The 12,547-nt window shown below is 35.8% G+C and overlaps 1 protein-coding gene across 2 annotated transcripts in view; it reads left to right on the top strand.

The window, feature by feature from the left end:
• The window catches only part of GDPD1 (glycerophosphodiester phosphodiesterase domain containing 1), a 48,982-nt gene that overhangs the window by 1,348 nt on the left and 35,087 nt on the right, over positions 1-12,547 (top strand). Inside the window, exons 2-3 of one of the 2 annotated variants that reach the window (XM_053892746.1) lie at positions 432-537; positions 11,834-11,876. In XM_053892746.1, coding sequence (XP_053748721.1) covers positions 11,860-11,876 — 17 coding nt within the window. In that variant the 5' untranslated portion in view covers positions 432-537; positions 11,834-11,859. The remainder of the gene's footprint in view (positions 1-431; positions 538-11,833; positions 11,877-12,547) is intronic. The other variant, XM_019431114.2, reaches the window with a different exon arrangement.

Below are 12,547 nucleotides of genomic sequence, written 5' to 3' on the forward strand. Positions count from 1 at the left end.
AACACCTTTTTTAACAAGAATTGGCCAGGAATACAGTTTTAAATATCACAGAAATACACTACCATTCTTCTGTATAATCTGTACAATTTTATGTTAAAAACAGTTCTAAAGAATGACTTCAATAGTTATGCTAGTCTCCTTACTCATGAAAAGCATCAGAGGTTTTAAGCGGCTCACCAGCAAAATGCCATGTTATTGCTTATTTGGTTTATCTGTGTTTTAATTAGATACATAGTTAAACTATAGGATGACATGACCACTAATGTACCTTCACTCATTAAAACCCCAAACCAGCTTTTAGTGTTTAAATTGTTGCCGTAGAAGCAATTTTCAATGGTAGTAGTCCTTTTATTTTGGAGATAGGCAGTACACATACTACCGTTGTGTTTACTGATATAATTTTTTAAAATAGTTGCTTGTTCTCTTTTAAGTTTGTGTATGTATGTATGTATGTATGTAATTTCTACACCCAGTGTGGGACCTGAACTCATGACAGCAAGATCAAGAGTTGCACCCTCTTCTGACTGAGCCAGCCAGGTACACCATGTTTACTGATTTAAAAAAAAGAAAAAGGAAACTGTGCTTACTAAAAACCCAAACCAAAAACAAAACTAGATCCTCTAAAAAGCTATCTAAACTGTCATTATGGATGGTCTAGATTTTATTTTAGAATAAATACATGTTAATCTTTGAATTTTTGTGACATTCTACAGGTGAAAAAAAATCAGTACTCTATTGAGGTTAAAATGTGCTAGATGAGCAAAACCAGTATCAAAACCAGGATAAACTGGATTTCCAATGCTCATTTACTGTTGGAAATACTTTAAAAATATTTTTCTCTAGATATTAAGTCATTTCAGTTGTTTAAATTTCACCCTTTATATAGAATTTTCCATTCATTATTTGTAAATATGGCATCAGTATTTGTATATTCAAAGACATATAGCTGAAACTGTCATGAGAATCTTGTTAAATATCTGCAGACTTTAATCTGTTTGCTTATATGACGGTCCTAACGCAATGTGGTAAGTTCCTGTGTTGTTAGTGCTTTTGTTGAGTATGTGCACCAAATAATACAATTGAATTTAGAGTGAATAGAGGACATATTTACTAAAAAATGCTTTGTAACTCAAGATACTAAATTTCTGGAAAATAATAGACGAGGAAGTAGTCTGAAATTTGTCTTGGACACTGCTAATAGCTATCACTAGTCTCCTTGTGTGTATTACTAACATTTGGGCTAATTCTCTCTTACCCTAACTTCAAATACCTGATATTTCATGTAAACTAGATGTATGACCATTCCAAGATTGAAACATTGATCAAGGGGCACCTGGGTGGCTCAGTCAGTTAAGCATCCAACTGTTGGTTTCAGCTCAGGTCATAATCTCATGGTTAGTTAGTTCCAGCCCCGCATCGGGCTCTGCACTTACGGTTTGGAGCCTGCTTGGGATTCTCTCTCTCTCTCTCTCTCTCTCTCTCTCTCTCTCTCTCTCTCCCTCCCTCTCTCCTTCCCTGTCCCTCTCTCCCTGTCCCTCCCCACTCATTCTCTCTCTCTCAAAGTTAAATAAAAACATTGATCAAAATATGTGTACAAAGTATATACACCGTGATTGCCATACCTTGTAACCCTTAATGTGTTCTATGTTATGTTTGCTGTAAAAGCATTATCACCTGGGTCAGATTCTGAATCTATACCACTAGTTAGCTTTGGGAAGAAGACTTAGTTTCCTTATTTATAAATGGGGACTGTTTGCTTTGCTTGTCTTTAGGTTGTTATGAGGATTAGGTATATAAAATGTACTTGGGGCACCTGGGTGGTTCAGTTGGTTAAGCTGCCAGCTCTTGATTTCGGCTCAGGTCATGATCTCATGGTTGGTGAGTTCGAGTTCTGCATCAGACACTGTGCTGATGATGCAGAGCCTGCTTGGGATCCTCTCTCCCCCTGTCTCTCTAACCCGCCCCTGACCCCGCGCGCTCATTCTGTCTCTTTCTGTCTCTGTCTCTGTCTCTCTCTCAAAAGTAAATAAATAAACTTAAAAAAAATTAAAAATAAATAAAATGCACTTTGAAAACTGTGAAATTGTTTAGAAATACCAATACGGATACGAGAGATCCACATATGTATTTTGCAGTAACTGAGTTGATTGGGAAGGAATAAACTCACCCTATACTTCTGTTTTCAAAGTTTTAGTGAACATACTGCCTTTTACTAAGATTGATTGTCCTTGAAAGAGGAAATTAAGGTTTCAAAAATTAAATGCTGTAGGCTTATTTTATTCTTGCCTCTTTAAAGCATACATTGTATTACATTATATTGTAATAGGATATGTTAATACATCTGGTTTCTTTTCTAGACTGAGTTCTTCAAGGGCAGGTTTCAGATTTTATTAGTGCTTCTGTCTCTCACTTCTAGTACAGATTTTAACACAATTAAAATAATAGCTTATTGTTTGCTAATTATCTACTGCATGCTAGATCCCTCCCATGTGTTTACTAAATTTTTGACCAAAGAACACCTTTTATAACTACAATGTATTGATGAAAAACCAATAAGATCAAAGATACTCCCTTCGGATTAAATGGAGAGCAAGAAATACTCTCAAAGTTCATTTTCTTAATTTCTCCATAAAAATATGAATTTTATTAATGTTCTTTGCAATTGCATAAGTAACTCGTTCATTGTAGAAAATTTGGAAAATTTAGAAATGAAAAAAGAAAAAATAATTCCTCAGACTTTACTATCAAAACACAATCTCTGTTAACATTTTGAAGTATATCCTTTAAATACATGTTTTCTGAATCATAATGTATTTACATTTATTTCAGATGCCGACTGAGTTGGATAGAAATACGATTGTAGGAAAGTAGGGAGATAACTTGCTTTAATACTCCTTAATCTGTCTCTGTGAGTCAACTGAATTAAGCAACAGCCCTTTTTAAAAAAGTCTATTTATTATGGTTCAATGGCCAGAGAATTTAAAAAAAAAAAAAATGACCAACCCATCAAATCTCCACCTTCCTAATCTTTTACCCTTGATCTTGAGGCAGAGTACTGTCACTATCTGGGTATCCTGCCACAGAATGCTTTGGCAAGTGATTAGTTTGCCCTTGGGCACTGGCTGCTGCTGGGTCCTAAACTTTAATTGGTTGTTCAAGGAAGAAATTGAAGCATGGATTTGAGTCTCAAAAGTGTCGTTGGAAATAGCATTCTGGTCGTGCCTGGGTGGCTTAGTTGGTTAAGAGTCTCACTTCAGGGGGCACTTAGGTGGCTCGGTCCATTAAGCCTCCAACTTCGGTTCAGGTTATGATATCATGGTTCAAGAGTTTGAGCTCTGCGTTGGGCTCTGTGCTGACAGCTTGGATTCTGTGTCTCCTTCTCTCTCTCCCCGTACCACCCCCCCCCCCCATCACACTGTATCTCTCTCTCTATCAAAAATAAATAAACATTTTAAAAAATGAAATTATTCAGTAAATCAAACAACAAAGTAAGTTCCTTCTCCATTTCTAAATTCATTTGTTCATTCAACATTTACAGTTCACCTTGGAAACAGTATATATGACTTACATAAGAGCATAAACAGCTTGTAAGGACTAGAGATGGCATATACTAAGAGCATTTCTCAATAGGGGTTCCCTGGAACACTGCAGAATTGTTTCTGTATCTCAAGGAGAAAAAAACTAGTGAAATATGTATTTACAGGTATAAGAAAAATTAAACACATCAATAGCACAAAAGCATAAGATATTCAAATCTGTATATTGATATTCAAATTGTATATTGATAGGCAGCATTTACCAACTAACTACCACATGTATGCTCTCTTTAATTATAAGTGGTTTTTGTTGTGTATCTCGTCATAATTTCAATAATTTTCCTTTGTTTATTTAAACATTTTTAATGTTTATTTCTGAGAGAGAGAGAGAGAGAGAGAGAGTGTGAATGGGGGAGGGGCAGAGAGAGAGGGAGACACTGAATCTGAAGCAGACTCAAGGCTGTCAGCATAGAGTCCTTCTCGGGGCTTGAGCTCACGGACCTCGAGATCATGACTTGAGCCGAAGTCGGATGCTCAACCGACTGAGCCAACCAGTAACCAATAATTTTTCTATAATGATATTTTTTATATTTAATTTTTCTAAATCTGAATACAATTTAAGATATATATATATGTAAGATATATATCTTAAGATATATATAATAGATATATATCTTAAATTGTTAAGATATATATAATAGATATATATCTTAAATTGTATTCAGATTTAAGATATATATAATATATAGATATGTATCTTAAAGAATTTTTTTTTTTTAACGTTTATTTATTTTTGAGACAGGGAGAGACAGAGCATGAACAGGGGAGGGGCAGAGAGAGAGGGAGACACAGAATCCAAAACAGGCTCCAGGCTCTGAGCGGTCAGCACAGAGCCTGACGCGGGGCTCGAACTCACGGACCGTGAGATCATGACCTGAGCCGAAGTCGGACGCTCAACCGACCGAGCCACCCAGGCGCCCCTAGATATGTATCTTAAATTGTATTCAGATTTAGAAAAATTAAATATAAAAAATATCATTATAGAAAATTTGGTATTGTATTCAGATCGTTCAGCCATTGCCAATAATAAGTATATTTTAGTTTGCTTTGTTAAACAGGAAAGTACTATTAAGTAACTGATAAATGACTCCATTATTAATAAGGCATCAGTAGGAATGAGTGAGCCAGTTGAGTAAATGAGTGAGAAAGAAGTTCTTGTTGAAAGGGCACCTGGCTGGCTTAGTTAAAACATACGACTCTTGATCTCGGGGTTGTGAGTTCAAGCCCCATGTTGGGTGTAGATTACTAAAAAAATAAACTTCAAAAAACAAAAACAAAACAAAAAAACACCTCATTGAAAGGTGAAGAAGATTCCCTGGAAATAGGGACAAGGGAATGAGGGAACAAGAGGTGAAGAGAAAGAACTGATATCCTGATATGAAACATGTTTCAGGGTGCAACTGCAGAATGCTATTTCCTTTATTTTTAATGTTTATTCTTTTTTTAAAGGGAGAGAGAGTGAGAGAGAGAGGGGAAAAGGGGCAGAGAGAGAGGGAGATAGAGGATCTGGAGGTGGGCTCCGTGCTGACAACAGAGAGTTTGATGTGGGACTCAAACTCACGAACTGTGAGATCATGACCTGAGCTGGTCAGATTTTTTTTTTTTTACTTTTTTTTAATGTTCACTTATTTTTGCGAGAGAAAGAGAGAGAGTGGGAGAGGGGCAGAGAGAGAGGGAGACAGAATCTGGAACAGGCTCCAGGCTCTGAGCTGTCAGCACAGAGCCCAACATGGAGCTGGAACCCATGAACCGCAAGATCATGACCTGAGCTGAAGTTTGACGCTTAACCAAATGAGCAACCCAGGCACCCTGTAATTTTTTTTAACATTTAGCTACTTAGAGAGAGAGAGCGCGCAAGCGCAGAGGGCGGAAAGAGGGAGAGACACAATCCAAAGCAGGCTCCAATCTCCGACGTGAGACTCGAACTCACGAACCATGAGATCATGACCTGAGCCCAAGTTGGTCACTTAACTGACTGAACCACCCAGGCACCCCACAAACCAGGCATTGTTTAAACTGATTGTTGAAGGAAAAGAAAAATTACTGGCAAGTGTGCTTCCATAAATGATATGCTAACTGGAAACAAAAGGAATTCAAAAATTTCATGAAAGAAGAGCTACCACCAAATAATTCCTTGGAGAGGAATGGCATGCTTTTTAATTAGTCCCTTAGTTACTCTTCCAGGCTTTCACCATATGAATCTAACAAGTAATTGGTGGGTATTATCACTGTGGAATTTATCTTCAAGCTTTACAAACAAATACCAAATAGAAGAATATGGGAGTAAGGATCAATATGAACAACTTATCTGTAAAACTGAAATAAAGGTGTTCTATGAATGGCAGCATAGAAGCTGCCACATAGTGGTAAAAAGGATGGGATCTGAAATCATGGCTTATGTTTGAATTGTAGTTCCCCTTGTTGGCTATATGACCATATCCAATTTTTTTCTGGTTGTGGAGTTTTAATGAAATAATATGTAAAGTGCTAAGCACCGTGTATAGATAGCTTCTACGAATTATTAATATCTTGATGGACTTTTCAATATTTTATTTAGTTCTAGCTATTTCAGAAACTTACAAATTCAAAGATCGTAAGTAGCAATGTTTTCATGCTCAAACTGTTAGGTTTTAGTGAATTACAATTAAAATTAATATGGAAAGCAGACATAAAAGACAAACATGCAGACTTTGAATGTAAATATTAGTAAAAATTAACTGTGGGAAAATGTATTTCAGAGTACCGAATCGCTATCCTATTTTTTCCCAACCCCAAACCAAAAGATAATTTCAAGTCAAACATACAAACATATTAAGACTCCACGAACCCATCACCCAAATACAATGACTCACAGTTTTTTTTTTAAAAGCAACTTCACTTAATATCTTTCATGCATTAATAAAAATTATGTTATTAAATTTCAACCCTTGAGTACACATGACTTTTTTTTAAGCAAATATCTTTTTTTTAAATTTAATTTTATTTTAAGTAACTCTACATCCAGTGTGGGGCTTGCACTCATGACCCTGAGATCAAGAGTCACATGCTGTACCAACTGAGCCAGCCAGGCACCTCAAGTACACATAACTTTTAATATTTTGTGTGACAAATTGGAAGTACACACACAAAACACTTTTGTTGCATATCAAAGTATGATGGTGGTTGTCTTGAGGAAAAGCACTTACTTGTGCAATCATTTGAATTTTGAGCTGAATTAGCCTTGAAAAACTAAAACTGGTTATTCAGACTTGAGTATTTGGCAGATGTGTTCTTGAAAATTATAAAATGAGTCTGTCATTAGAAAAAAAAAATAAGCTAGCTGCCTTGTCTGAAGGCAGTGCCAATGATTACATTTGAGTTTTCAAGCAAAAATTAGAAATTTAGAGAACTTGTATCCTCCACTGCAAGCTTCATAGCTTTCTTAAAGATTTTCCTGATGAGATGAGTTTTAACAAATGTGTCTTTAAAATCTGTTGTATAGGGGTGCCCTGGTGGCTCAGTTGGGTTGAGTGTCTGACTTTGGCTCAGGTCATGATCTCAACGGTTTGTGAGTTCGAGCCCCACATAGGGCTCTGTGCTGACAGCTCAGAGCCTGGAGCCTACTTCGGATTCTGTGTTTCCCTCTCTCTCTGCCCCTCTCACACTAGTGCTCTGTCTCTTTCTCTCAAAAATAAATAAACATTAAAAAAAATTAAAACCTATTGTATAATAAAACATGTGAACATTTAGAAGAGCAGCATGATTCAGTAAATTCGTATTTTCCAAAAGACCAATGCATGGTATAAAAGTATGCATGGGTGAAAGATCCATTCAAAGTTCAAGATGGACCAATGGATTTTCATGTAATAGAGTATGAAAACGTCATTCATATGGTTCAGATTCCATATTGCAACTAACTTTTAAGAAACTACCACTTGTTAAATTTTGGTGCAGTATCAAAAAAGAATATTTCTTGGGGTGCCTGGGTGGCTCACTTGGTTGAGCGTCTGACTTCGGCTCAGGTCATGATCTCACAGTTTGTGGGTTCGAGCCCCGCGTCAGGCTCTGTGCTGACCGCTTAGAGCCTGGAGCCTGCTTCAGATTCTCTGTCTCCTCTCTCTGCCCCTCCCCCGCTCATGCTTTGTCTCACTCTGTTTCTCAAAAATAAATAAATGTAAAAAAAATTTAAAAAAAAAAGAAAAAAAAAAAGTATTTCTTTTCCAACTGCCTATCTGGGTGAAGGTTGATATACATGTATGAAGCAGATATGAGGATCTGCCATCTATAAAGCCAGGCATTAAAGAGATTTGCAAAAATGTAAAACAATGTCACTCTTATCATTACATTTTTTTTTGGAAGAGAGTTCATTTTCATAAAATGTTATGTTAACAAAAAAATGTTTTGTTAACATGTAATGGATTTATTGTTATTTCAGGTAAACAAATTTAAAAATTTTATAGTGTGGGCCCCTTGCTGACTCAGTCGGTAGAGTATGTGACTTGATCTCGGAGTCGTGAGTTTGAGCCGCATTTTGGTCATAGAGATTACTTTTTTTAAAAAAAGTTTAAACAATTTTTTAATATTCAATTTCTAATATGTAATTATTAATGGATATAATCCACATAATTAAAAGCTCTTTGAGGTACTCAGTAAAAGAATCCTGAGACTGAAATGGTTGGGAACAGTTTAAGGCAGTAACTCTGGACTGTAAAAAGAATCATTGTAATCTGAAGTGGTAAGAAAGTACTACTTCATGAAGGAGTTGAGAATTGAATTCATTCTGGTATTAAGGTTAAGAAATATTGGGAGGCTGTGGTGAAGAGAATTTTCCAGGTTTCAGCATATATGCCATGTGCTTAAGATTTTGATTCTCCCAACTATTTTAAAAGTAATGCATTTTCATTGTAGAGGGATTGTAAGATATAAAAGAATGCATATTAGAAAAGAAATCACTTGTATTCCAGCCACCTGGAGATACCTGCTATTTGATTTGTTAAGTTAAACTACCAACTGCTTTATTGTGCCAAAAAGCAAAGAAAATGGAAAGACACAAGAAGTCAGCTTGAAGGCTAATGATATTTATTTACTTCGATCTCTTGATGAAGAGGGAAGCTGGTGTCTGCCAAACTTTTCCATTTGAAATTACTCCTTTTTTCTTTGTAATGGATAAGTATTTTTGTAGGGAGGTTCTTTGAAACTACGTGTGTATCCCATTCTTCATCAGACTTTCAGTGTACTTAGTAAAATGGGCTCAATGTTTTCTTTCTTTTTCGGGAGTGGGTTCAACATATTCTGCTTTATTTGATGATTATTGTCATTATTTTGGTGATAACATTGTCCCTGGTTTGGCCAATGAGAACTTTTTCAAACTGGCTTCTGTATCCTTTTAAATTCCTTTTTGGCGCAAAAAGCAGTCAGTAGTTTAACTTATTTAACCTACTAATAACCATTTTAGAGCACTCTTGTCTTTTTTGGTCATATTCTAGAGTGCTTTGTTCTTGAATATTGATTATCCAAATATAACATATTTCTATAGTTTTTAAAACAAACACCAGCTAGATTTTTATTTTTTATTTATTTTTCAATGTTTATTTTTGAGAGAGAGAGAGACATAGAGCACAAGCTAGGAGAGGCAGAGAGAGGGAGACACAGAATCCGAAGCAGGATCCAGGCTCTGAGCTGTTGGCACAGACCCTGACATGGGGCTCAAACTCACAAACTGTGAGATCATGACCTGAGCTGAAGTCAGACGCTTAACTGACTGAGCCACCCAGGCGCCCCACACCAGCTAGATTTTTAAAAGTCATTTAATCTATGAAAGAAAATAAAAGTCATTTAACCTCAATAGAGCACTTACTTTTTTTTTTTTAAGTTTATTTATTTTGAGAAAGAGAGAGAGCTTGTGTGCACGAGTGAGGAGGGGCAGAGAGAGAGGGAAAGACAGAATCTCAAGCAGGCATCTTGCTGTTAGCACAGAGCCCAGTACAAGGCTGAATCCCACAGACCATGAGATCATGACCACAAGTCCGTTGCTTAACCAGCTGAGCCACTCAGGCACCCCAAAAGAGCACTTACTTTTGAAAAAAAACCTATAATCTTCCTATTTACTTCATCTGCATCAACTCTAGTAACTAAGAGACCCTAAAATCAAAGTAGCTTTTTTCATATGGATATTCTTTTCTCTCTGCTAAACCATGGAGCTTTAGAACATTAGGTTAATATATTCATTTCTTCATACCTTGTGTTTCCATTGATTATTAGTTAGGTTGTCATAAAAATACAATCTAGCAGTATAAAAGAAGAAGAATATTTTAATACTGTCACAAATATGTCGGGGCGCCTGGGTGGCTCAGTCGGTTAAGCGGCCGACTTTGGCTCAGGTCATGATCTCACGGTCCGTGAGTTCGAGCCCCGCGTCGGGCTCTGTGCTGACAGCTCGGAGCCTGGGGCCTGTTTCGGATTCTGTGTCTCCCTCTCTCTGACCCTCCCCCGTTCATGCTCTGTCTTTCTCTGTCTCAAAAATAAATAAACGTTAAAAAAAATTTTTTTAAATAAAAAAAATAAAAATAAAAAACAAATATGTCCAGACGGTATTGTATGTAAAACATGTTAATGGTAATACTTGAACAGTACCCTAAACTTGAAGTGTTTCTTTTTGTTAAGAAGAAATTGTTTTCTGAAGTATTTGGAAAAATATTTCCTAAGTATTTGACCTGTGCATTCCATTAATTAGTAATACTGAAATCTTTTAGTTTTAAAATATTTTAAAACTTGTGGCTAGCATGTTATGTTAATTGATTTTGCCTAGTATATATAATATACTGTGTCCTTTTTGTTATTGCAATACTATTCATTCATTAGTCAATGGACATTCACCAAGCACTAATTACTAGTAATAATAATAGCAGTGATCCTTTACTTTTACTGAATTTTCACTATAGTAAAATCTTGGATTGTGAGCAACTTGTTCTGCAAGTGTTCTGCAAGACAAGCAAACATTTATAATAAATTTTAGTTTGATAAATGAGCAATGTCTTGCAATACGAGTAGTACATGACACTGAATGTCACAATTGAGCTAGTGGTCTTTGAAATTTACTTTGACATATGAGTGTTTTGGATTATAAGCATGTTTCCCGAATGAATTATGCTTGCAAACCAGGGTTTTACTGTATTTCATTGAACCTAATGCCATTAGTTATAAAGTGCACATTTTTAATGTGCTGCTAAGAAAAAATCTTGTCAAATAAACTAGTACATACCATCCATTGTAAAATCACCCTAGCTTCAGAGATATTAAAAAGGGGAAAACTATCATGTTTTAAAATTGTTGACATAGGCACTTGACAGTGTTAATTCATTTAATTACAGCAATCCTATGAGACAGGTGCCATCATTAACCTCATTCTTTTTTTTTTTTTTTTTTAAGATTTTATTTGGCAGGAGGGGGTGCGGCAAGGGAGGCTGCACCTGGCTGGCTCAGTCAGTAGAGCATGTGAGTCTTGATCTAGGTCTTGAGTTTGAGCCCCACGTTGAGGGTAAATTTACTTAATTAAAAAAAAATCTTTTAATTATATATTTTTTTAAGTAATCTCTACCCCCAATGTGGGGCTCAAACACACAACGCTGAGATCAAGAGTCAATGCTCCACTGACTAAGCCAGCCAGGCGCCCCTCATTTTTATAAAGAAGCTCAGCCACTGAGAGGTTATGTAGCTTTTACCAAGGTCATGCAAATATCAAATAATTTGAGAACAAAGATCCTAACTCCACCCTCAACTACTACCCTATACTGCCTTCAGCCAGGGTGATTAAACCAGTCACTTCTTTTCAGTTAATTCTGAGGAAAAGGAGGAGCCAGGTTAATAATTTATGCTGTAGTATAATAAATGTCTTTATTAGAGAAATGCGTAATAAAGTATGCGCGTGCAGAGGAGAGATAGTTTAACCCTTTCTGAGGAGGTGTATATGTACCGAGTCCTCTTCTGTCAAGATATTGTAGCTTAAAAATCATGTTTAGGTTCTTCTAACCTTTCTGTGTTGCTGTGGCTTTGTTTTAATCTTTCATTCGTCCTGGTGCAGCCAAAAAAAAAAAAAAAAAAAAATCAAAATACCATTACATTCTTTCAAACACTTATGATGTCTTCATAGTATATAGACATCAAGATTCACTAGATGTCTCTTATTAAAGTGAATTTCTAGAAAAATAAAAAGTTCAAATTAGCTAAGTAAATGAAGTTTAAATGGAATGTTTTCACAGGTGCTGGAGAAAATTTGGAGAATACAATGGCAGCCTTTCAGCAGTAAGTATATAAAAAGGTATTCTTTTACAGTTTATCTTTATGATAAAGATTCACAAAGTGAAGATAGTATACACATAGCATCCACTTGTGACAGTTGTTTCTATTTTATTAAAATTGCTTTTTTTTTTTTTTTTAATTTAGCTAGTCTGAAGTGTTACAAAGAGTGTTTGGCTTCTGCATAACTGAAAAACTAGATCAGAGTTGTGGGTAATCAAAAGATACTATAGTTCTAAAGCTGAAAGAAGACATTTGTAACAAGGAACATACTGTGTGTAATGCTAATTAGTCTTGGAGAAAAAGAGAAAAGGAGAAAATGAAACAACTGTTAACACTGATTGCTGCTTATGAATAGGGTTATGTGTCTACCCTGTAATTCTTCTACAGACCTGAACCTATAATCTGGTCTTTCTTGTTTGAAGCTTTATGAGTGCTGATCTTATTTTTCTGAATAAGATAAACTTTTTTCAGTGTTTCAATTATTCATATTTCACATAGATCTCTTTTAGGGCACCTCACAGAGAAGCAGCAGGAGAGACAGGAATGAAAGCTGATTGATACCTTGTTCTTTGTCTTAGAGTAAATGATCATCATCAGTCTATGGTAATGGTGAAAACACTGTTTTATTTTCTCTGGAAAATAAGGCAGGGAATATGAAAAGTTAAACCCCATGG

Source organism: Panthera pardus, unplaced genomic scaffold (assembly GCF_024362965.1).
Source record: "Panthera pardus isolate Hobbes unplaced genomic scaffold, ASM2436296v1 HiC_scaffold_3, whole genome shotgun sequence".
In the NCBI taxonomy this organism is placed as follows: Eukaryota; Metazoa; Chordata; class Mammalia; order Carnivora; family Felidae; genus Panthera; species Panthera pardus.